This window comes from Struthio camelus, chromosome 15 (assembly GCF_040807025.1).
Source record: "Struthio camelus isolate bStrCam1 chromosome 15, bStrCam1.hap1, whole genome shotgun sequence".
NCBI classification, from domain to species: Eukaryota; Metazoa; Chordata; class Aves; order Struthioniformes; family Struthionidae; genus Struthio; species Struthio camelus.
In genome coordinates, this window is record NC_090956.1 from 12,896,684 (window position 1) to 12,922,621 (window position 25,938).

Here is a 25,938-nt window from a genome sequence, read left to right on the forward strand (position 1 = left end):
TTACACTGGTAGGATAGGGAAGGAGATATAAAACCAAAGGTTTGTTACAGGAGTTAACCAAGAACTTGTTCTTGCTCATGATAGATACTATCCGGGCGCAGCTTGTAGATTTGTGTAGTGAACGTCTGATATTTTTATCAAAGAAATAGAATATTTTTACTTGTGCATACTGAAGGGTAAACCTACCTTTGCATTGAAATAATCTGATTTATGTTTTGTGTCATTTCTCTTTAATCAGAAGGGAAGAGAAAATCATATATAGTCTGATTCCAAAAGGCAAAAAGCATGCACAGACAGGTCAGATTTGTTTTTAGTATGCTCTCATAATTCACATCCTATGAAATAGCTGTGTTGGCCCAGAAATTGGGGTAGCACGGGATACGTGTGGAAGCACACCAACGTAAGGGGGACAGTGGTATATCTTTGTACACTTGATATGTCTTTGTACACCTATGTGCAAAATACTAGAAATGGTATGGTAGCCCAGTCAAAACTGTGCGCTGAGCTCGAATGAGCAAGCAGAAGTGATCACGGTATGAACCTGACAAGCCAGAAGGTTGCAGGGTTCCTAGCTCAAGCGCTTGTGTCCTAGAAAGGTAGGAAGGTCAGCAGTGCTAGACTCTGCTATGGGATTTCGCTATGCAGGCTCGCTGTGCAACCGGGACTCCCTACTCATTGCATTAAAAGCTATTTGGTATTAGTGAGCTGTGATATGCTGCCAGCTATGCTTTCTCTCTCTCCTTGTCTTTTGGGTGTTGTGAACGTGGTGGACCACAGCTGCCACTGTGCTTCCCAAGGGAGATTTACGCATATTAGTCAAGGATGGACTTACATACTGGAAAAATAACATCCATGATGATCACAGATGTTGTCAGTGATCATGAAAAAGTCTTGGTAATGCACTAGTCATAATAGAAAACCTATTCATTTGGGATAGCTGTGGTTTTTTTTCTTTTTTTTTTTTTTAAGATTTTCTTGCTACTGCCATCAACTAGGTCAAAGTAATTTAGTAATTTTCCTGTTACTCATGGAGTCACATTGCTAATTACAGTTACGCTATTTTCATACTGTCACTTATATTGTGTTTGTTTACTGACTTTTCCGGTCCATAAGTCACACCTATTAGAATGTTTTAATAGAGCTCAGCACCAGTGTAGTGAAACTTCCAGTTGAACAGTCTCCCATCCAGCATACCATTGGATATGACAATGAAAACAGTATCCAGCGGAGCAACATGAATTACATGACATGTTTGTTCTTCAGGAGGCTGACTGATGCAATGTGTTAGTGCACTTAGCTTGAGTTTGAATTCAAAGCAAGTTGATGTGCTTTGTTTTTTTTTAATGGCAATTGGTTAATTTTTATCTAATACTTATGTGGATATTATCAAACTGTCACAAAGTTTCACACTGTTAACATTTAAGTGTGGTGCTATGTGCACAAATTGTGTATAGACTAATAGATAAATGATATATCCCTATAATACTTTTTTATACGTACCTACTGAACAGTTGGTAGTTTGGGATTGTCCTTGATATGTTCTTTGGCAGCCATGCTATTCTGACCATTCTGCAGAAATGCTGTGCTAGTATGTAGCTGCCCATAACAGACGGTTGTGTGCTGGAAAGGTTATTATAGAAATGTTTTTTGAAACTGGTTTATAGTTATAATGTACACAGAGGAGCTAAATTACTCCTACAGTTTTTTTCATCATCCTTTGATTTTATTTTGTTCTGTTCCAGATTCCACCCTGTGCTCCTTAAGTATAAAAGCTATTAGTACAAAATCCATCCTGGGCATACAATCACCCAGGCAAATAACAGATTGCTGCTGCCTAAGTATGTTCTTGGAGTACCATCTAGACACATAAAGTGATGCGACTGTCTATTTTTATGGTATGGAAATATATCATCTGTCTTTGAGCAAAGCCACAGACTGGCTGGTTCTGGGGAATGATTCTATAAATGATTTCTGACTTTCTTTAGCTCTCAACTTTTGACAGTCATCTATGTCTTCCAGAAGATTTCTTATACACTGTAAATCAAGTTCTACATTTTAACATTTGCATCCAATAAAAGACTTGGGGCCTGTTTCTGGTGGAACCTGGGGTTCCACCAGAATGCAATGCAACTTTCCCGCTGGCACATCACTAGAAAGATATTTGTCTTGCTTTCTTTTATGTAGGCTATATCAAATTGAATTATTGAAACGTTTGATTTAATAACCAGGATGATGGGATAGCATGTGCTCTCAGCAAGTTTGCAAGTGATACCAAACTGGGGGAGTGGCTGATACACTGGAGGGCAGGGCTGCTACTCAGAGAGATCGAGTCAAACTGGAAAAATGGGCTGATGAGAACCTCAGGAAGTTCAGCAAAGGTACATGCAGAGCCCTGCATCTGGGATGGAATAACCCCATGCAGGACAGTAGCTTATCGTATGTAAGATATTCTATTACTTTTGTCCACGTTGCCCTTATCTTAATCTTTTTCCAGTTCTATTATATTTTTTCTGAGATGGAGGGAGACTGCAGAACTGTATGTAGTATTCAAGATGAAGGTAGCCTATGGATTTTTAGGGACTGTGTAGATTGCATTCCTGTCTCTTCCTTGTCAATGGAATGTACATATTAATCAGGATTTTGTGTAACTCCTTTCTTTCAGTATGTCTACTAGTTCTTCATTCTCCCATTTAATGTTTTAAATTGACAAAAATCAAATGCAGAGTTTTGTCTTATCTGTTTATTCATTCATCTCTTATCGCGGTGCTCTTCATTCTGTTGATAGTGTGATACCTCACTGGTCTGCTTCTGTCACAGCTTTCTTCAATGGATCTCTTTATTCATGAAGTCTGCTTCCTCAGCTGTCAAGAGTCTTATGACAATTGAACACTGGGTAGAGGTTAAAAACCATAAGTTATTTCTTCATCAGAGGTAAGGTGAGTAGCCCTTATCTGTTCCAGGCTAATCAGCACAAGAAAAACCTTTGAACCACTTAAACTCCATCTAAACTGCTCTGGGAACTGGGATGTTACTGAACATACTGCTGAGACAAGAAAACTGGAAGTACTAAGGGAGAGGGAATGGTGGGATATGAGAATTATCTGAGAGCATTATAGTGAAGCGCTGATCTGTAGCAAAGGAGACTACATCACTTCTGCTGCCTAGAGAACTTGTTACCAGTAGGGAGGAAGTAAATACCAGGCAACTAGTGTGTTAAGGCCTGTGGGATGAAAAGGCAATGAATGAGGTTTGATAGTGCTGAAGAAGTGAAGTATGAAGCAAGGCTCTTGTCAAGCAGGCTCTGGATCTCTTTCTTTGCTGTTGGATTCTTTCCCAATTTTCTCTTTGCCTTTTCAGTGTGGTTAGGAGTAACCTGAACCAGAGAACCTTCAGCACTAAAATCATGATTTGCTACAGCTGAAGTAAATCAGATGCTTCCAAATCGGCTAAGAGACGTAACAGAGGCATTTAGTGAAGATGATGCATGGAGTAGAAGTACGCAACATGCAGGTCAACATTCGGTGAAATGTTTGCTTAGCCACTAGCTGCTGTTTGATTTCCAGCGAGAAGCTGGGACTCTAATTTCAGTGGAAGGTAGGAGTTTAAATACGTCCTTAAATCTGGGCCACAGTGATGAACATATTATGTAAGTTTTCTGTGTAGGCTTATTTTTCACTATGTTTGGAAGGCAACAAATGCCAACATAATATAAACAATTTAGAACAATTTTTATATCCTGTAATTATAAAGACTTAAGCTTATGCTTCCCTGCAACGTCAATTACTGGATTAAGAATACTTTTTCTTGAAATTAAGAAAGAGTTTACGATTCTATAGGACTTCTATTCCTTTAAAAGTGATCAGTTATGGGCAAGATAAAGACTCATTCGGGACGTTTATGAGCAGAGGACTCTGTAGATTCACTGTCAGGAAAAAGCTAAGAAAACAGTTGAGTCTTGAGGCAGCGCTTGAAGTAAAGTCCCCAAACCTTGTAAATATTACAGTGTTCGGGGAAGATGATGGTTCTTAGCTCTTACAGAGCTCACTGAATCTTCAAAGAGATATGCAAATATTGCATACTTTAATTTCCATTGTACAAATTGAAAACTAGGACACCAGGGGGTTTGTCAGTCTTAAGCGCTGGTCATTCTTTTTGTTTTGTTTTTGTTTTTTAATACAAGGAAGGTGACCTGATCTAAATACATAAATTACTTTCTTGTTTAAAAAAAAAAAAAAAGAATCCCAGTGGTAATATTGTATTTACTGCATTTAATAGGAAACAATCTAGAAAAACTCTTGTCTACTGGTTTCAGTATAAAATAATCCGTAGTGTAATAAAGTTCATACCATCCTGGGTGCACAAAAGGGCTGTATGCTTTAAAATAGCATTTATAAAGAATCTTATGTTCCTGTGTATAAAGGAGAAAATTTTTTAACTACATATGAGATGCCACTAGAAAATTAATACATCAACTGTCACAGAACTACCCCATTTGTTCCCAGTGATGGATCTGTCAATCTGTTTGCATTTACTATACAGAATAAGGGTGTATGCTATATTGTGTGTAATATACCTTGCTAATTGGCATCAGGATGGTGAGACAGTAACAAAAATCAGTGAAACAAGGAATCAGCCATTGCAAAGCTTTAAAAATAATAGCTTTGCATTCAGTTGTTATATGTGAACCTTGCTAAATGGATTTAAAATCTGTAAAGCATTTAACCCTAAAACTGTATAGCATCAAGTCATAAGTGATCTCAAGAACGAGCAGTCAAAAGATGACCAGTAGCAAAGTACTTCATTCCTGTGAGACCTTCTTCCTAGTTTGAAATTTATGCTATGCCTTTCACTGACTAGCCCTTCAAAGTTTGCAGAAATAAACACTTGTACTCACAAATAGCCTTTTGAACTCTTTCAGATGGCAAATACTAAATAAATTTTCCTTTCTTATGATGTAGAATGTAGTACAGTGTAATTGTGTTTCAGTTATTTTAACATAAATATTTTCATTTGATTTATTTTAAATGCTGGAAACTTTGTTTAGCTTTTTATGGCCATGGCAGCCAAAAAATAGGGATATTTTGGTGCCGCATGTGAAATTTTATGCGAACAATATTCAGATTATCTTTTCAAATACTCAGCTTCTGCAAATTTATGTTTTTACTTCACTGAGCAAAACAGTATGGCATACATGGAATATTCTGAATTTTACATGTGATGCTCCAGATCTGCATTCTTAACCATAACGGTGATTTAATACTGCTATGAGAATTTAATTAACTTCCTTTTAATTTCCGACTTCTGTATTTGTAATTCTTTAATACCATATTAATGTTTTAAGGTTGCTCTACTTGTTTTCTTTCTCGGAAGAAAAGATAAACTCTCATTAGTTTATGCTCCATGTAATCCTTAGGAAGGATTTGCCAGGAACAGATAATCTTTGCTTGTTTCCAAGTCTAATTTAGAATGGAGGGTCAAGGGGAGGCATATCCAAACTCAATTATATAAGCAATACCGATTCATATTTATTCTGTATAATACTATACTAAATTTTTGTTTGGATTTGTTATTTTTGGTAGCCACCAGAGGAAAAAACCTACATAGTATTTATCTAAAAAACCAAAAATTAATACTGTACATCACCATTTCAAATGTATATTCACATAGAGACAATCTTTTGAAAGTTCATTTTTTTCACTTCCAATAAAATAGTATCTTATGAGTTTACGTTGAAACAACAAATAGTTTACTTATGGATGTGTGCAAACATTATTGCATATGCATGCAATGAGGTAGACTTAAAATGTAAAGCAAAGTAGTTAATTCTCTGTAGCGTCTTCATCCCCGATCAAAGGGAAGGGAATGCATTTTCCTTTGGATAAAAATTAATAAAAGCGCTAAGTGATCACTTTCATATAAAGAAAGAAACATTTTGTACCATACCACATATTTTGCATCCCTTCATCAGTTTTCTGTAACCTGCATAATTAGCTCGTTACCCCACAACTGGAAGGACCAGAATTAGAAATAGGTGGGTCCTTTTATGATCCTTATGACTGCAAGTTGAAGGAAGAGGAGGAGCGGCAGCAGCCCTAATTTTACTTGAAATACTGGACTTAGGAACCCTTGTGAGAACATCCAGCAGCAGAATCCTGTAGAGAAGGGTCACCGTGAAAACAAGGAGTGTTATCTACTTATTGGTAGGTTGCCTCTTTCCATTTTTTTTGGTGTTTGAATTTTGCATTTTACACCATTAAATCACTCACTTTGTTTTGGCCTCTGGCCACCTTCTTTTCTTCTTAAGTCACCAGTCATTTCAAAGAGCTTACGGTCAGATCATCTAATCTGACTTGTATGCCACAGGCCCTGAAATTTCTTGGACCAGACCAAATAATTTCTCTTTGACCAAGGCATGTTTTCTATCTGCTTAAAGCATATAATTAAGTTTGGGGCCAGACAACTTTAGCAGATGAGGAACTTCCCGTTCTGTTAGCAGAAGGACCTCTTATAAGGGGCCTCTGGCTGGAAAAAAAGTAGAGTCAAGAGTAGGCACGAGGAGTAGGGAAGGGATAGCCTAATTAGGAGAGGGTTTATTTAAAACTGATTGACCTACAGTAAGATGGGACTATGCACATTTGAAGTGGGTCACATTTTTATAGTAGAGATAAAACAATAAAAACAACTTAGCCTTTCTTTCTGCAATAAAAGGTGTTTTATTCATTAAAATATTGGATAACAGTAAAAGAATTTAGGAGAGCCTTTGAGAAATGGAAAGAATGGCAATAAGTTCAATACTAAAACATTTTAGCTACCAGCCAGAGAAACTTCACACTTTATTTATGTTTTCTCAAGACTAAATAATATGTACTATAGGTTAGATTCGGTACTCAGTTAAACCAGTATATCCCTATTGTCTTTAGAAGTGAACAGAAAGGAAAATGCATAAAGCTATCTAATACCTGAGATTCAGCTGTTTACAGAAGAAAGCATACTTTTATTTAAACAAAGGATCACAGCAACAGCAAGGTAAGTTTTAAAAACTGACAGCAGCTGAGTTTTACTGATTTTAATGCTGAGACACAGGACAGCTGAAACCACATACAAAGGCAGGGGCACGGCAGAGATACGAACTTAGAAGATCCTAGCTCTCTGTCCTATTTTCTGCGCTTTAAAGCGTGTTACTGTTGCTTATTCTATCATGAATAATAATGCTATATTTTTAAAGACAGGCGTTATCAAGGCTGATATGCCCAATACACACAGAAACACGCACACCCCAGAGGGCTGCCAACGTTTTCTTTCAAAATAGCATAATTATACATGCTGCAGGCTGAGGTCTGGAAGAATGTTAACTCTCCCGTCAATTTAAAACCTTCTTTTGTATGCAGCTGATGGGTGGGGTGCCATGTTTTTTAATTTGAATGTGGTACACTAAAAAATACCCTCTAAGGTTTGTTTTATTTGGGTCCTATAGCATACAAATACTCCACTTTGTGGACGTACAATTGGTTAGACACCAGAGTGGCTTTATAAAATAGATTAAAAGAGCATGAAATAGAAGAAAAATTGATTAACGCAAATGTGTAAGAAACAGCACGACGATGCCTGTTGGAGCAACTTATATTCATAACTGCCACTGTGAACTGTCCATTCATCAGGATTCTCTTCCATGCTTCAAAATGAGAACTGTGAAATCGAGGATACTGTGTTGGCTAATACTAATGGTACTCTTATTATCGCTTCTGAAATTGTGTATATTTTTAGGTATACACAAATTATTTCTATATGCTTACAGTACAGAGCACACAAGTTATGTTAGTGCTACTAAATTAAGCAGCAGTAGCGCTATAGTTTACACTTGCTTCCCCAAATTCTTGAGCAGTAAACTGTATTAGGGACTACAGACCCTTTCAGATGAGAAGAAAATGAGCTAACTATTTTCTTCCCGATATTAATTTCTTCAGAGTAATTCCCTATGGAATCACTAACTTCAGATCTTAACGTTATTTATATTTCATCTTTAGTAGCAAATAAATTGAATTCCTGTCTTTAGCATTTTATAGTCTTACTGGCTTGAATATAAAGATGATGGACTGAGAGATGCTATAGAAAATTCTTTTAAAAAGTACTTCCTTGGGGTATCCATGGCAGCATTCATTCTCATGTATTTCTGCTTCATTGATAGGATTTTGTTAAAATGCTAATCCTTCTAGTTTGACAAACAACATTTAAAATACTGTTTTTAATACTTTCCTTTGATAGAATTTCAATTATTATCTTTCTGTGGTTTATTTCTTCTAATTTGAAGCAAAAAATCTGCACTTTCTCTTTGGAAGAGAGAGTGAAAGGAAAATTGTAGCACAAGATTCTAATATCTAGTTTTGACACGCTTTAAAAGTTTCAGTTGCTGGCTAGATCACTTTGTGAAATGAGTGTTGATGACAAATTTGATTTACGTGTGTCAAAATTTTCCTGAATCCATTTCTGATTTTTTAATTGAGAGCACTTAGGATTATTTTGTGCAGTTTAAAAAAAAAACAAAAAACATATCCTTTTATCCTTTTTGTATTTTAAAACATTTTGCTGCTCAAGAAAGGTCAAGAATTGAGATGAAATTTGCCATGAAGGAATAAAGGCTGAGTGCTAGAAGTAAATTTTATCTGAAAAGTGTGTATGTAGCAGGGGGAAGCCCAAAACAACTTCTCTCTCCTCTGCCCTCTGAAAAAGCTGTCTTTTGAACTCTGTATTTCAGTAGTGACGGTAAGAGGAAAAAGGAAACATGCTCAGTAAGGTAAAAACGGGAATAATCAGAAATAAGCTAGATCAAATTTACCGGCTAAGTTCATTCTCCTTTGTTTTTTTCTGTCAAAATATTTTTTTTGAAAGTCAAAGTCTCGCTACTCCTTACATAAAGCTTTATTTACATTCAGTAAGGGTTTTTCAGTGTACATGTAGGAGTGTTAGTTCTGTCAATGCTGCTTTTTTTCCACTGTGTTTGTAGCAGACTGATTATTAAAATGATTTTGTTTTTTAGCATGCTCTCTAAAATGAAGTGGAAAGAAATAAAGCAAAAAACAAACACTACTGTTAAGAACTTGAAACTCCCAAACCTTGGGATGTCTCGGTGTCAAAACTGAAGAATTCCTTAAGCTTGTTTTTGAACTCGGTCAATTTGAAAACACTTTGCCGTTTTTACTAGTGCTTATAAAAACCCGAGTTTTGGATGACTGCTTGACCTTTTAGAACACAGAAGACAGTTATGATTCAGTGATGAATAACTGCTTATACTGTTTGCAGGAGTTAAGATACTGGTCTATAATTGGCCATTATGATGGCTGGTTCTTTATGTTACGCGCCTTAGCTTCCTACATAGTATATACAGAGACTTACGGATTCAGCTGGGGAACTGAATGATTGGGAACTTTCTGTTTTAGCCAAGTGGATGTGATTTAGCAGGGCAAAGGGCAAGGCTAAGCTGCGGAGAAGTGTAACATTTATCCATTTGACTTAAGCCTACAAGGAAGCAGACAAGGTTCCAATTTGTTAATTCTAGTCTCTGAATTTCCATTATTTCCAAAAGCAAAGCAGATATTACTCTTTTTTTTTTTCCCTTCAGCAGTGAGAAATTAGATTTCTATTTATTTAAATATCTGTTTAGCTATTATAGCTTTCAGGATATTGGAAAGATGGTTTAGAGCCTTGGAATATATTTAACCTCCTTACCTCATCTACCAAAAGGATAATCTGATTGCCAGCCTAAAGAGGTTTGTAAGCATGTGTTGCCTCTACCCTTTTTTCTTTATTGAAATTGTGAAAGAATTAAAGATTCTCTTATTTACGAACAAGGGGGGGGGGGGGGGAAAAAAAGTACCAGCAGAACAGACTCTAGCTTTGTGATTAGGATACCAGACTGCAAAAAGAGAGGATCTAGTTTGGTCCCTGCTTGTTTATACAAAGGTCCCACGCAAAATTTTCTTCAGGAAGATCATTCCTGCCAAGATCAATCTAATTGGCGAACTGTGTATATGGGTTAGCATTTGAGTTTGGCTCAGAAGTGAGCCAAACTGATTGTCCCCATTTACTGTGTTTTGGCTCACTTTATAGAGCCATCTCAGAGCGTGTGACCTGGATTCCTTTGGGGTAAAATCAGACAGAAGGGTGTGCTCCTGATGTTCCCCAAACTGTAATGGACGTTCAACCCATGCATCTAGACTTTATGTATGAATTAGTACAAAATGCACTATGTCTTCCCTTTCATTTTTATATCACATTTTTTAGCTCTTTCTTTTGGCTTCGTAAACCTGTCTTGAATTTTCTAGTCCAGAAACAAATTTTATTTGCATCTTTTAACAAACTCTGGACAACTAACACTTAGCAAGGTCATCTTAACTAGGTACCTTTGACTATAATGAATTAAAAATTTAACTACTGTGTTTTCAGGACAGTCCGCTTAAAAAGCGGGTTTTGGTAGTTCTTCATTCATCTCAAGGGCACTTTCAGGTATAGCTTCATGTGGTTCCAGTTTTGCCACCCTTCCTGTTTAAACATGTGTGACAACATCAGGAGATATTCTAAACTAACACCACTGGCAGCCAAACACACACTTCTTTTTTTTTAAAAAAAAGTTTTTCTTTTTCCTACCTCTGCCAGAGTAAGCTGTGCAATTGGATTGTTTCCAAACATACGAAGAGAGATCTGAGTAAGCCTTAGATATATTAGAGAGTAAAGCTAGCTGGGAAAAGAAGACAACAGAACGAGATCCAACTCCCATCCCTTTATGGACAACACCTATCTGTTACAACCCTTACTACTCTTAAGAGAAGGTAACAGCAGAGACGTGAACCAACCTTTTTCTTTTCTGCCTAACAGAAGGCCTCTAACAGATTGCCCATTATGGGTTTTGGAAAATGGCCATCTTTTCTGTTCATATCCTCATTAAACCAGTCACCCACACCTTTGTCACACTGCTACATATTTTACTCATGATTATCCTCATAGCCTGTTTGGAGGCCTGAAGTTAATGCTCGTGGTGATGGCTGGCATTAACAAATTTCAACTATCCCCATGCAATACATTGGTTTTCAGTGTGCTGTAATACTGCACTGAAATTGCTTGAATTTCCTTCTTGGTTAAATCAAGAAGTCGTTTCCGATTTTGAACCTTGCTGCCTAAAAGAATTCTTATCTTTCTACTTTGAGGTGGATTTAGATCAGCTGAAATAAGCCCGTAGGAGATGAATTCTAGGGAGCACCTACAAACGGTGGGCATGGCCACCACCACAGAAAGCACAGGAGTGTGACTCGTGCCCTCTGCTGGTGTACTAAATCCTAACTCGGCTACTGAAGAGTCTTTGACTTATTGAAATAGTTCAGAAGTTGCTGCAGGGCCCTACTGAATGAGTGTTTACTAGATTTGTTTATTTTTTACTGCAGATTAGGACGGAAACAAAAACAAGATAGTCTCTATTGTATGCTAATACAATATATGTTTAATGTGTTTTATGTAAAAGATGAGACTCATTTCTATACTAATTCCACGACAAAAATCCTTAATTGTTTTACTGGCTTAAACATTTTCAAACAGTGTTTTAAAAAGCAAAGGATATTAAATTAATTTTAAAAAGCTAAATATTTTCCTCAGGAAATTAAAGGTGTTTATAGTTACCATCAGGTTCACACCATAAGAGTTAAACTTTTAACTGCTGAACTTGCCTTGTAGCTACACGTGAGTGCTCGTATCTGTATTATCCTGCACTCATGAAGCACACAAATACCTCTGATTATATAATACCTTAAGACTTTGGAGTGTATAAAGACAAGCTAAAACGGTTATGCAGCGTGTCAGTGATGAAATAGCATTAATCACAAGACTGATTTCGTAGTCTTTGGAGTAGTGGACTCACTTTCTCTACGTGATAATGCTTAATATCCGTCTGGTCCACTAACCATAGCTGTCTTTGTGAACGTGTAACTCAATTAGCATGTCACCTGTACATAGCTTTGTTGCAGTTAGTATTTTCATTTAAAAAGTCTGCTTACCATATCTGGATCACTTCACCTTCCTGGGCTAGCTGCAGTGTAGCCTGGTTATTTCCATGCCTTTCAATAACTGATAAAACACTGTCTTGAATATCACCAGAATTTCTTCACAGGTTACATATTTCACTCAAAAAGGTGAAATTTACCTAAAACCAAAAGGTAGATATCTATGTCATACGTGATATTCCCATCAGTGAAATAATATAATTTCAGAAAGCATAACTATAAAAGAAATTATCACCTTCTCTCACATGATGTATCTACTAATTCTGAACAACTTCAAAGGCTCCCTCCCTTTCCCCATTGCTTCTCTTGTCCCCAAACGCTCTGCTGTACCGCCACCACCTTCACTGCTTAGTGACAGAAGAAATCACTGATTGTTTGAGGACTAAGTCATAAACCCGCTTTTTCAACATGAAAATTTCAGTAGGAAAATACTGTTATGCTTTTTAGTTCAAGTCTCAGGGTAACTATATAGTTATATATATACATTTTAAAAAGAATAAGCAGGTAAGTCCACAAAAAAAATTTTTACTTCTAACAAAAATGAGTTAAACGTTCTTTAGCGTAGGATATTCTGTTCTCCAATGGCTTTCAGGAAAAGAAGTCTAGACTAATTTAGTCTTGTAGCAGGCCAGCTACAAGAATATGCAATAGATCTTTCTATTTTTTCCAGAGAAATGCTCACCTCTGGGTATTCTAAGCAAAAGAGGGATGTTAAATAGTAGCAGAAAATAGAAAAATAATAGTGTACAGAGACTCCAGAATAATACAGCAAAAAAATTAACCAAACATAATGGATTATGTTAAGCTCTGTTAAGTCTACATATGATTATTTAAAATAAAAGGCATTAATTTGGTTTAAGCCACTTGCCTTTGGAAGGCAACTGCTCATAATCTAATTTAGTTTGGTTTAATTCTGCAGGTTTGTCTTCTTATAAAGATTTAATATGGCTTAACTATTTCAATCTGGTTAATTCAGGCCAATAATCCAGAGCATTTCTTCACTGAATGAGTCCTGTATTTTATACTGTTGTCTTATATAAGGCTGTACCTTGGTGAATTATTTATGGAACTTACATTTACATTCTTTGACAGTGAAGATTTCCTTTTGTAGTAGTTATAACGTATGTTCATATCTGCCCAAAACTGACTGGTTTTGCATATGTTAAAAAAACCAATCTTTTCTGAAATTTCCTGTTTTCACATTATTCAGGGAGAGCAATTGTTCCCTACCCCACAAATACATGTGGAATTGGAATAAGCACATGTTTAGAAACCACTGTTTAAGAAAACAGCTTAATGTCATTGTGGGTATATGCGTGTGATGGAAATCTGGATTTGGGGAAAGAATCAAGAACTCTTTCAAAACAGCAGAAAACAAAGTAGTTTGGAAGTGAACACATTCCTGGAATTATCTCTACCCATGAATAACTTATTTACGTCAGAAGTTCCTGTCAACTGTAATCCTAATGTCAGGAAATAGTCCTTGACAAGGACTTGAGATGCTGCAGATAAAGGAATGCACCACTTACTAACTGAAAAAAAATGACTTGTCTTCCACTCATCTAAAACTATGGTTCATAGCTTCTGAGCAGTGAGCACATAACAAATACACGTTCCAAAGCAATTTGCTTCGCAACATTTGAATTATAAAAATGAAACTATTTTGTTTTGTTTGCCCTGCAGAAATACTTTTAGAGCTCAACAAAAGTACCTTTGCCTATTTTGTTTTATAAACTTGTAGTGGAAAAAATTGCTAATCCTACTATATGTTTTAAAAAAAAAAAAAAAAATCTGACCGTGTTTTTGAACAAGACATCTGCATAAATGCTTTACAAGTCCCAACTCTCCCTTAAGTTCAAAATATCACTCTACTAAACCAAGCAAAGGAATGCGTAAGTATTTTTTTTAAATTAACTACTGAGTCATAAATCTTAGGATATTATAATCTTACAAATCATAACTCTAAATTAACAACAAGTAACATCTACTTGTAGTAAAGCAGTGAAATGGATGGAATGGATATGTTGTTCTGGCTCAATAACTACTTTAAAAAAATGTACAATTGCATGTTTTTCAGGCAGTAGATTGGCTGAATCTGAAGACAGACACGAAGTAGAAAGCTTGAAAGATACTAGTAGCCAGTGCCAGAACAACAACAGCCTATTTCAGTGACTGAATTTCAATGGGCAGCTTGGATGTTTTCAGAATGCAGGACTTGGTCCTTCACTTTAAACACTTTCTTTAACAGCTAACTAACGGGTTAAAAAACTCCATTATCCTAACAAATTTCAATGAGGGGAAAAAAAATCATTACAAGATCACAACTCAGTATCTAGATTCACCTGAAGCTAATAAATATATGAACAGACATGACAGAATGGTAGAAAGCTTTGGGATGAAAAACACAGCTATTACTTAACAACAGCAAAGATTTTACAGGGTTTTGATCTTGTTTAAAGAGAATAATCCAAGTTTAAATTGGTTAACTAGGAGGTTTCTCTTTCATGCCTGTCTTTCTTTTTCTCTTAGGTCAGCCTTAATCAACAAACTTACTGCTTTAACCAGTGTGTTGGACTAGCAGCCATCAAGCTTTGGCCCGCCAATCTCCCATTCTGAAAAGGTTTTGATACCAATATCAGTTTTGAAGTCCAATGATGGCCCAGGATAACCATGGCAGGTGTAATTACCTGCATTACTATAAAGGCCAGATTTCACTCCTTTGGAATGCACCTAGTAAAATAAAGTGATATTCATTAGTTTGTTTCTGGTGATAAATCTTGATATTTAATACTGCCACTCAGGGTGCTGTACAACTCTGTTTATTTCACTTGCATAGTCTCAGCTGAGGTCTCTGTCCATTTGAGCAGTGACAATTCAGGGCATTGTTCAAAGTGCATTTTGCTGTTGCCAGTGCGGCTGTTTGTGTGGCTGCAAGGTGAACTGGGGAGTGCTTCATTTGAAGCATAGCCACTATTTTTCTGTCAGATCAACTCCCTATTCCACCATATACCCACACAAATTCTAGCCCTTGCAAAAGAGAGGAGGAAAAAAAGAGGTGTGGGAACGTGAGAGGTGTTTGTGACTGAGAAGCTGCCTCATCGTTCTACACTCAAATATCACACATGGCCTGAGAAATTCCCATTTCTGGTTCCCCCCTGCAGAAAACTTATTTTGTTTTTGCAATAGCTGGTTTGGATTTAAGGTAAAATAATAAAAAATGGAATTGCTTACGCTGGTTTTCTGCAAATAATGGGACACAGGTAACACGTGCCTGTTTTTCAAGATCTTGTATCTTTCAAGATTTTATAGGGATGTAAATTTTAAAGGAAAGATTTTTCTAACTAAATGGCTCTCTAAAATAAAGTGTTATACATGATAGTAGAGACAAACCAAAGATGACAAATTTTTCATTTTTTTTAATAATCATTTCAGAGAGAAAAATGTTACATTTAATAACGTGTGTTGTGACTTCACCATAGCCTGTCCTATAATCCGTTATTTAATTTACTTTTCAGCTTGAAACTTGGGAGATAGAATTCGTTTAATTGGTCTTCTGTTAGGTTCTCTGTCAGGCTTATAAAAGCAACTAAAATATATGCTTCTTACTAACAACTCTACAACAGTGGCTAAGTTGACCGCAGAACATCTGTCATTCTAGGAAGCGTGGAAAAGCTCCGTACCTTCAACTTACATCTACCACAAAGTTTTCCTCTTCAGTTTTCAAATAATTAGCCTACTTGGTTTGTTCAAAATCATTAGTGCAAACAGTAATGAAACGCCTCTTCCGTCAACCTAAAATAGGTTTATTAGTAACGCAAGGCTAGTCCCCTAAGATAGCAACTGTAAGATTTTTCTAGCTGTCTTCAGTCATATTTTAGCAGTGTACTTGGGGTATTTCCTTCTTGATACAGAAATACGATGTTTCCAAATTCCTTTCTGGAATATTTTGAGCTTTCTCAGAAGCAGAAGTAATAAGCTCTGGGATTTTCCTCTCAGTGTAACTTGGTCAGCAATTGAAATGGTCAAAAAATAATCGGAGAAGTTCATGTAGGCTTCTACAAATGATATTTTAAAATGAAAGATAACCAGATTGTGTAACAGGATTAGTTCTCATCTGTTCAGTCATGACAACAAGTTAGTACAAGATGGTCGGCGTATAACTACTATTCTTCTTCTATGATTAGTTAAATATAATATCCTATAATTAATTTAAACAACCAATGGAAGATAATTGCTGCCCTCTTCCAGTTTAATTTATGTAAAACTAAAATGCCTTAAGCTCTTATTTGGTCAAATGTTTCTACTATTTATCTTGCCACATTCTTAAGGTAATCTGCCCCCCCTGTACCTTTAACTAGAAGAATTACTCCGCAACTCCCACTGTAACGTTGTGCCAAGCTATACACTGCTGGGCTTCGGAACCTCTTTTATAGGGTATTTATTACAAAACCTGGATAGTTTGTTCAACAACAACTTGATTCTAGCACAAAATTTGCTTTGTTTCCCAAGTGCACTCAGTACAATATTTTATAGCCATTTTAAGTAATTTAATTTTACCTGATGAAATTTTCCGGCTCAGTTGTGCAGTCTACATTGCCTCTGAAACGTTCCCAAAGCTGTCAGCCCCCTGGTGAAATCCCCAACAATCCCCCTTCCCTAAAGGGGAACGGTTCGTAGCCGAGCCTAACGGCAGCCTTAGGGGATCAGCCACCTAAGCTTATTTAATGCCTACAAACCAAAGGGATGAGCGGTTAGGACTCGAGAGCCTCCAGCGTGCCCAGGCCGGCCGGCAGCTCCGCCGCGGAAGGGCTGCCCGCGGCGGCGGGAGGCTGGGTCCGCCTTCCTCCGCGGCTGCCGGCCGCGCCACGCCTGCCCGCCGGCTCCCACGAGCCTCCTCCCCACCGCCTCACCCCCCTCTCGCCGGTCACGGGCCCCGCGCGTTACCGTTGCTCCGTGCGTGGGGTGGGGTTTTTTTTTTTTTAACCCTCTTTTTCGCTCCTCTCACCTCTCCTTAGTCCCTCCCGTCAGCAACGCCTCCAGTCTCGCAGTCCGTCCCATCGGACTTCTTAATTTAATTCCATTAAGCGTTAGCTCTCCGACAGCCGACGGCTAACGGGACGGGCCCGCCAGGGCCGCGGGGCGCCGCACGGCCGCGCTCCAGCGGCTCGCTCGCGGCATCGCCCCAGAAACAAGGCTGAACCCTACCACAGGCGCACGTGAGCGGGCGGGGGGCCCGGCCGGCCGCGCAACTGCACCTGAGGCGCCCCGAGTTCCCTTTAGCCTCAGTTCACGGCCGCGCAGTCCGTCTGCGCTGCAGGTCTGCAGGAGCCTACCTGCGGCACGGATTTTAACACCTGCGCGACCCTTGTGAACGCCTGGAAAGCTTTGTCTGTACACGCAGGCCGCGCCAGCCCCGCGGCACGGCAGGCTCCGGCTCCGCGGGGCACCGCCGCTCACGGCCGCGCCGGGCCGGGCCGGGCCGCGGAGCTCCCGCGTACACGCACCGGCCGCACGGCGCCGGAGCATGCGCAGAGTGGAGATCCTGGCTGACAGACCGGCGGCTACTGCGCCGGCGCGGGAGGCGGGTGACGTCACTAGAAGCCAGGGCTCGGCTGTGGCGAAGCGGGCAGCGCCGTGCCCCTACGTCAGTCCGCTTCCGTTGCGGGGAGCCAATCGGAGGCTTAAAAGTCAACCGCACCGGCCTACCAAGCAGCGGCGACCCTTGGCGATGGCAGGTGACGGCCGGGCTGAGCAGGGCGCAGATGCTGTCCGCGCCAAGCACTCACACGCGACACGTTTCGCAGAGGGCGATGACGGCGCCGAGGCACTGCCTGAGCCCGCTAGCCAATAGAAAAGAGAGAGGGGCAAGAGGGCAGCCGGCCAGCCAATCAGCGGCCAAGAATTCAGCAGCCGCCGCCAATCAGAAGTGCCACTTTCCAAAAACATAGGTGACCAGCCAATGGGAAAGCCCGGCTTCCCGCCTCTCCGGCCAATGGGGCCGGGCTGTGCGGTGGGGCGGTGGCCTCTGTGCGCGCGGCCTCCCGGCAGCAGGGGGCGCGCTCAGCGGCGGCGCGGCGCGGCGGGGCCGCCGAGGGCGGAGCGGGGGAGGCGCCGCCGTTGTCGCCGCCGCCGTTGTCGCCGCCGCCGCCGCGCGTCCGGCCCGTTGGTTCCACCATCCCGGAGCTGCGCTCCCGCGGGGCTCCAGCAGCAGGTAGGGGCTGCGGCGGGGCGCTCCGGGCGGCGGGGGCGGCCCGCCTGCCGCCGCCGGCCCACGGTGTCGGCCGCGGCCGGTTCCGTCGGGGCCGTTGGGCGGGCGGGCCGGGCCGGGCCGGGCCGGGCCGGCGGGGGCCGGTTCTCGGGGCCGCCGGTGCGAACAAAGGCGGCGGGCGGCCCCCGTGCGCGGCTCCCGACCCGCCGCCGTTTTGCTCCAGGGAAAAGCGACGTGTGAAGAGCTCTGCCGTTACTTCGCGGTGGGAGCCGAACCCCAGCGTTTGACAGGCGAACGGGAGGGACGGAGCGGCGGGGTCCGCCCCGGCCGGGCTCTGCTTTTCAGGCTCCGCGCTGCACCTCTTCGCCACTTGTGCTTTCGTTCCTCCGTCCTTTTAAAGGCAAATTGTGGGGAAAAAGGCAATGCCACTCTTCCTTGATGCGTTGAGCTGTTGTTCCCAGTTAAGCAGTGGTGGTGGTGTTTGGAGGCAGGCAGGATAGTCTGGGGAAAGTGGTGACTGCGGTGCGCTCGGGGACCAGCGTCAACCGCAGACGGCCAAGTCGATTACTGAGCTTTAGTTTGTTTGTTTGTTTGTTTGTTTTTAAAATGTATTTTGGGCTTTTTAATTTATTTATTATTCTATCAGTAGATCTGGTTTTATCGCTAAGATATTTTTCCATCAGTTCAAATGTTGGATATGTTCTTTATTGAAACAGGTGAGAGAACCATAAAGCAAAGTCTTCCAGCCCAACTCCTTCATTTCCTAGGCGTGCGAGGTGACTTTACAAAGCTTCCTTGTTCTCTCCTGCTTTTTTAGGGATTGGAAATTATAGGAAGGATGTGAAAGTAGAAAATAAACCTTGAACAGCGTTTCGTTGTTTTGTGGGTAGGGAAGGAGTAAGAGGAGTTGTAACAGAAAATTGCTGCTGAATAAAGAACGTAGTGTGCGTTAATGTTAAACGATGACTACGTGTTCTGCTTTATTTGTTTTATTTGAATATTTCCTTTTCACAACACTCAAGGTGGCTTCATTTTTTTAATATCTGTCAACAGGAACAGTTATTTGGGTCTGTGTTGCTAAATGTCTTTGCATCTGTCTTAATAAAATTCTATGGCTGTAACCAGAAGTATTAAATTTAGCACAGGAACAAACTCAGAGCTATTGAAATATGTGTAGTGTGTGTGCCACTTTCTCTCCTCTCCCCCTGCATGTTACATGTCTGAAATGTCTTATGTAATGGCCCAGTGATGCATGGTTATGCATATGAAACCTTTTGTGGCTGTGTTATTTGAGGAAGATATATAAAATCTTTTGTAGCTGTGATCTTAATGTTCTGAAAATATGCCTTCTTTTACATTTCTACTTTGAATCCTTAAGTGTAGAGCAGTTTTTGCAGATTATGACTTTGGGAATTTATGCTTCAGTAACTGTAGCTGTGGTTAAAACAATTCTTTGTCCTTTGGCATATGTAAGAACGCTTTTTGATAATAAACTTTGTGCAGTACGATCATTAAGTAAAGCTAACAGCTTTCATGATTTACATTGTAACTACTTCTTTTAAAGTCCTGTATGCAAAGACTCAGTGTAGTCTTTCTGTTGTAAGTCTTAATTTTGCCATTTCCTTGTAAACTCACTGAACTCTGTTACTGAAACAGTGCTGCAACTGTTTTAAATATAACTTGCATCCTTTTCCAAAGATAAAGGGAGCCATTGAAGAAAATGAGTGGGAACAAATGGACAAAACCAACTCCTGGGTGTTAAGATTCCTGTTTGCATTTCCTCATTTTGATTCTAGCCTAAGTCTATTGAGCAGTTTAGAGTCTCTGGAAGGCACGTTTTGATTTGCATTGTAGTTCGTTATCTGTAACTATTTGTTTAAACTGTCAGATGGTTAGGATGAACAATAAAGCTACTTTGAGCAGTCGCCTATGGGTCAGGCTTTCCTTAGTCTAAGTTGGGCAGGTGCTTCACATCCAGTTTGTTTTTTGGGTTGGTTGGAGCTGCGAGCAGCGGAGATCTTTCTGTCAGTGACCCGTCACTAAGAAGCAGTTAGGAGTTAGGGTGTAGCTGGCGGTGTGCCATGTCCTTGCTTCCCTAGAGGTAGGGGCCTGCTTTTTTGTGCCCCTAGATGTGGAAGTTATTTAGCCTTTTGGATCCAGATGCCTGAACTCTTGCTTTGCTTGCTGCTACTGGGGGGTAGTAACAGAGATGGACTTTAGCGTCTCTGGGGAGAACGGGGTTGGTGATGCTGCCCTTGAGTCAGTCATGTGCTCAGTTCTAGCGTTGTGTTTCAGTCTTCCCCCTTTGATTTGCAGGATCCCCTTTATTCTAAAGGCAAGACTGAGTACGGTTTTCCTGCGCCAGGATATAGTTTTCCTATGTGGAAAAACTGCTGAACTGTTTATATTTTCATTTTATACACAGAGTCCTGATTTCACGGTTTCTGATTGCTGATCACAGTTTTGACATATGATGGTGTAAGTGATGGATTCATTTTGGCTGAGTTCATCCAATGTTTTGAGTTTCTTGCCTTTTTATATAGTCTCTTCTGCCAGTGGCATAAAGAGAGGGAGAAAGTTGATACTGTAATACATAATGGGGTCTCTTAGCACAGTGCAGTTCTCATCAGGCTTGCACCCTAATCAGGGCTTACAATTCAGCTTAGCCACTGAGGCTGATCACGATCTGCAACAATCCCGATCAATGATCTGCATGTTTTTATTATGATAACATTTTTGATGTAGTTTGTGCTGTACAAAGATCTGATTTAAGATTCCTGTAACCCAGTAATTGCAGTAATACTGAACTTGGTGATGCATGGCAAGAGGATACGCCATCTTAAAAGTCTTATCTATGCAATGCCCATGTTTTGAGTTTTAGCTTTGTGGAGAAGGGAGAGCAGTAGTTAGATCGGAAGGTGCAGAGAAGGCTTTTATACTTTTTGGGAATATTTGTAATTTCTGGAAATGTCAGTGTTTAAGGAACAGTTAGGGGAATCGCGGTCAGCTGAAGGTCATCGGAACCCTGTTGTAGTAGTTCTGGTCCCCATCAAGCGTATGCGTTTTTTCCTCTTTTCTGCATTTATATCTAAGTAAGTTGGCTGGACAACTGTATGCAATAGGAGAGAGAATTGATCTTGCACAGTTCCCTAATCTTCAGAACTGAATTTCCAATTGGGCAAGTTGCATGCAGGGTGAACTGTGGTTCTTTGCCTGCTAGGTTTGTGCGCTTTGCTGCCTTTGTTGAATCACTTGACTTTGGAATCTCTGAAAAATGCCGCGTCAGACCTAAATAGTGGTGATTGTTAGACTTCAGGTTTAGGAATGGAAAGGCGAGACTGTCCGCAGTTGTTAAACAATGTGACCTTCCTCTTCAGAATAACCAAGGCCAGTATTCCTTCTGTAGATAAACTAAATTCTCTGTGCTCTGCAGAAAGTTCTCCCCATTGTGTTCAAGTGGAGCGTACATGAAATTGGTTGATTTTCATTCCAAAGATCCGTTTTGGCTTGCAAGATAGTGTAGGAATTGTTGCGTTCAAAGCCCTTGTGCCTAAACAGTTCTATCGCAGGCATATCCTAAATATTAGGAATTACTTACCTTGAACGCATCGGAAGTGGCAAAATGTAGAGAACAAGAAAATCATCTTGCCCTGTCCCAGAAGGAAAGTAACCAGTAAGAGGCATACATGAGCTTTTTCTAGGAGGAAAGTACAGGTTTTCCCTCTGCTAGTGCTGGCACAAACTTGTTTTCCTCCTTATCTCCTGTTTGTATGACTGGGCCTATGTGCATTAGAAAAGGTGACGCTGGTTACTGGCAGTGTACTTTGTGTCACTTTACAGGATGAGTTGAAGTCTATGACAAAATAACCAATAGCAATTGTTCTCTAATTTGCTGGCTTTTTAGAAAGCCTTTTTGGTTTGCTAAATTTACTAAATTGAGCTTGTATTGTTTATATTTACAGCAGTAGTTGTAGAAGTACAACGTTTATGCAACAGTGGGTTCTGCATGGAACCTGTGTCATTGGTATGCTAGTCTGCTTTTTCCATGTTCCATGCTATTTTTCTCTGTCCTTTAGCTTATCTCTTTCAGGGAATCATATAAAGAATAAAGTGACAGACAGAAAAGCAGCTCTGCTTTTCTGATAATAGAGAGTTACAAGCAACAGAGCAAATTTTTGTATATACAATTTTGCTTTGTTTTGTTTTACATCCTGTCTCTGCAGATAGAGGAGGAAAAAATGTTGCTAAATAGGTAATTTTCTAACTTTGAAAGTGCATGAATGACAATGACAGTCAAGTCACCTTTACTTTTTGCCTTGTGTAACTGTATGTAACTGAGTCAAATGTGTTTCTTTTAGCACAAGAGAGTCTAAGAATAATTTGAATTAAAGATGCTATTAGAGGTATTATCTGAGACAGTTTTAATTCATCTATTGCAGTGAAATCAGTCAACTCTTAGGGCAGTGTTCAGCAATGTACTTGACTGCGCAAGTACATTAAAGAAAGATAATTTTGCCTGAACATCTTAGGGGTGCAGATGGATAAATGGGAATAAAACAGAACAACAACTTTGAATAATAAATTATACCACATACATATGCTCCTCACTTGCCTTCCTTTCCTTTAACTATGATGCTGACTTGTAACAGTTCTATTAAATTTAATATTATGGAGAAATTGGACCTGTACATCCTCAACTATGAATATGTGATTTATTCTTTGATATTTATGTTAGAAGTGATAAATAGATACAGTTGTTGCTGCACTGGACTTTCCTGATCTCTTGGCAAGTCATTGGTGTGGAACGCTGGAGTTGCTTGAAATGGGTAGATTAAAGCCAATCTTAATACTTGCCCAGATCTTGACACGTGCAAAATAATGAGAAAAACACAGTTGCGAAAGGCTTTTGTGGTTACTTCCTTTCTTGGAAAAAGATTGTTGAGTGTTATTTATATATCTAAGCAGGCAATATCTGAATAATTCCTGTCTGTGAGCTATTCTAGTTGTTAGTGATAGTTACCTGCAGAGTCTCATTCTTTTTTAGCTTGTTGGTATCAGAGGTCACAATGAAAAGAGGTGAAATCGGGACCTTGAAGTGCTTCTGTTAACTTGTTAGTGACATCCAGGAAATTACTCAGCCTCTTAGGCTCATTTTAGGCATGTGTGTGTTACGACAGGACTAACTCTTAAGGACTTGAAATGGTGTAGGTTGCATACACTGATTTACAGTTCTTCATAAGAGTTTGTAACCATTTGTAGAGCTGAGAGCTCTTCAGCAGTTTTCAGTATCTCAAAGTGCTCTGAGAAAGCAAGGCATGATTTTAAGCAGGTTTCTGTTCTCAGGTGGGATTTTGAGAGTTCGCTGGAGTTTATTTTCTTTTTTTTATTTTCCTTTGTATTTGTTCTTCCATTAGTGATGTGAAATTGTAATTTGATGCAAAATACTTTTTTTAAAGTTTGATTTCAGCTAACAAAGATGTAGTGCATGCAGTTTAATGTTTTTTACCATAAATCTTTACAATGCTAATTTTCTTCACAAAAATGTAAGTTTCCTCCAGCTAAAAGGTTTTTTCCAGAATTTTTTTTTTTCAGGATAAAACTTTGTCCTGCTGTCCCCCCTTGTAAAATGTGATATTTCTGTATTGTGATTAGACCCTTGCAAGTATATGTGACCTTGAAACCATACTTCAGCTAGCCTTATCTTGAAGGTTATACAGATCATTTAAGTTTTAACCTATTTAACTTGAATAGTAAAGCCATTAAATGAGACATGAAGAAAAGCACTAACTGATTTAGACTATTTTAAATGAGATGTAAATGACAAGTTGACAATATGGAATTACATTTGAGGGTCAGTTTGACTAACGTGGCCCTGCGTCATCTAGAGTAATAAGTAAAAAGACAATGGTAAAGCAGAAATTAGAAGGGAGGTTTTCTAATGAAATATTACGTAACTGTGGACCCTGACAGAGGAGGGGTTGGTTCTGACTTGGGGCTTCTGCCTGTATCACCACTGAAATGTTAATGCTTGCCTGAAACTTCTTCAGAGTGTGTTTTCTAAAGCTGTGATGCAGTATAATCTTTGTATGATGGACTTGGTATTGCTGTGAGATTTGATCCTTCTAGTGCAAAGGCAAACTACTACATATTAACAGCCTTTTTTTTTTTTCCCTCCAATTTTAGGAGTTGCATCTCCAGAAAGTGGATGTTCAGGATAACATGTCCAATGTGTCGGAAGAGAGAAGCATTAGACAACAGGACATTAAGAAAGGACTTCAGTTTATAGAGTATGAGTTTGAATTTTTATTTTTGTATATTTATACATATATCTGTATGAGATGGATAGCTCTGGGGAAGTCCTTTTAATGCAGGACATGTGGAAGAAGGAAGAGGATCCTTGTTTCTCCTCAGAATATTTGCCAGTGCCATCATGGGAACAGAGAGCAGGCTTAAAGAAAAGATAAAACCACTCTTTGTTCCTAAGCGAAGCAGATTGAAGGTGGGAGGGCATTTCTTTTCTGCCTTTCAGAAAAATTAGCATTGAAATTCTTTGTTGGTGGGTGGAGAATGCCTGAAAATCTTCCTTTTTTTTTTTTTTTTTTTAAGGACAGCTACATCTAAGACTGAGCCTCTGCTAAAAGGGATGGATTTGCTCACCACTACATAAATGTTTCCACTCTGTAGAGCTAAAGTTTGACCAAATGGAGGAGGAGAAAAAAAAAAAATTAAATGTTAGCTTTTCACTTGGATCAGTGCCAAATTCTCCTCTGGAGGTCTTGATAGCTTAAACTGATCATGAAATTTCATCTTAACTCACTGCTAGCTTAAGACAATCTCTTTTAAAGAAAAAAAAAAAGTTGCACTTTTAAAAATTGTTTAGAAACAGATTCTCAGATGACCTGTATGGGAAGGGGAGGAGTTCCTATCTTTCCTCCTGAAAGGTAGGAAGTTTAAAAAAACAAACAAACAAACAAACAAACGCTCTATTCTGTGCTGTGTCACAGATCACAGAATGGTCAAGATTGGAAGGGACCTCTGGAGATCATCTAGTCCAACCTCCCTGCTCAAGCAGGGACCTCTAGAGCACGTTACCCTGGGTTTTGTCCAGACAGCTTTTGAATATCTCCAGTGAAGGAGACGCCACTACCTCTCTGGGCAACCTGTTCCAATGCTCTGTCACCCTCACAGTGAAGAAGTTTTTTCTCATGTTCAGATGAGAAAAACACAGAAACCTGTGTTTCGGTTTGTGCCCGTTGCCTCTTGTCCTATTGCTGGGCACCACGGACAAGAGTCTGGCCCCATATCCTCTTGACACCCTCCCTTCAGATACTTATACACGTTGATCAGATCCCCCCTGAGCCTTCTCTTCTCCAGACTGAACAGTCTCAGCTCTCGCAGTCTTTCTTCATAGGAGAGATGCTCCGGTCCCCTCATCATCTTTGTAGCCCTTCGCTGGACTCTCTCCAGTAGTGCCATGTCTCTCTTGTACTGGGGAGCCCAGAACTGGACACAGTACTCCAGATGTGGCCTCCCCAGGGCTGAGGAGAGGGGCAGGATCACCTCCCTCCACCTGCTGGCAACGCTCTGCCTAATGCAGCCCAGGATCCCATTGGCCTCCTTGGCCACAAGGGCACATTGCTGGCTCATGGTCAACTTGTCCACCAGGACTCCCAGGTGCTTCTCTGC

The 25,938-nt window shown here is 39.9% G+C and overlaps 2 protein-coding genes across 11 annotated transcripts in view; one reads left to right on the plus strand and one right to left on the minus strand.

Annotated features, from left to right (window-relative positions):
• Positions 1-17,585, minus strand: part of PLA2G10 (phospholipase A2 group X) — a 29,649-nt gene extending 12,064 nt beyond the window's left edge. Inside the window, exon 1 of one of the 3 annotated variants that reach the window (XM_068908838.1) lies at positions 17,378-17,585. In XM_068908838.1, coding sequence (XP_068764939.1) covers positions 17,378-17,570 — 193 coding nt within the window. In that variant the 5' untranslated portion in view covers positions 17,571-17,585. Of the gene's footprint in view, positions 1-12,038; positions 12,164-17,377 lie in introns of those variants that run through there. The other 2 variants (XM_068908843.1, XM_068908839.1) reach the window with 2 other exon arrangements.
• Positions 17,586-17,627: 42 nt separating this feature from the next.
• ZC3H7A (zinc finger CCCH-type containing 7A) overlaps positions 17,628-25,938 on the plus strand; it is a 31,924-nt gene continuing 23,613 nt past the window's right edge. For 3 of the 8 annotated variants that reach the window (XR_011134742.1, XM_068908818.1, XM_068908819.1), the window contains exons 1-2: positions 18,022-18,255; positions 24,436-24,539. Coding sequence is in view for 4 of the 8 variants with exons in the window: in XM_068908818.1 (XP_068764919.1) it covers positions 18,037-18,255; positions 24,436-24,539 (323 nt within the window). In the remaining 4 variants the exon portion in view is untranslated. Of the gene's footprint in view, positions 17,780-18,021; positions 18,256-18,572; positions 18,672-24,435; positions 24,540-25,938 lie in introns of those variants that run through there. The other 5 variants (XM_068908821.1, XM_068908822.1, XM_068908823.1 and 2 more) reach the window with 5 other exon arrangements.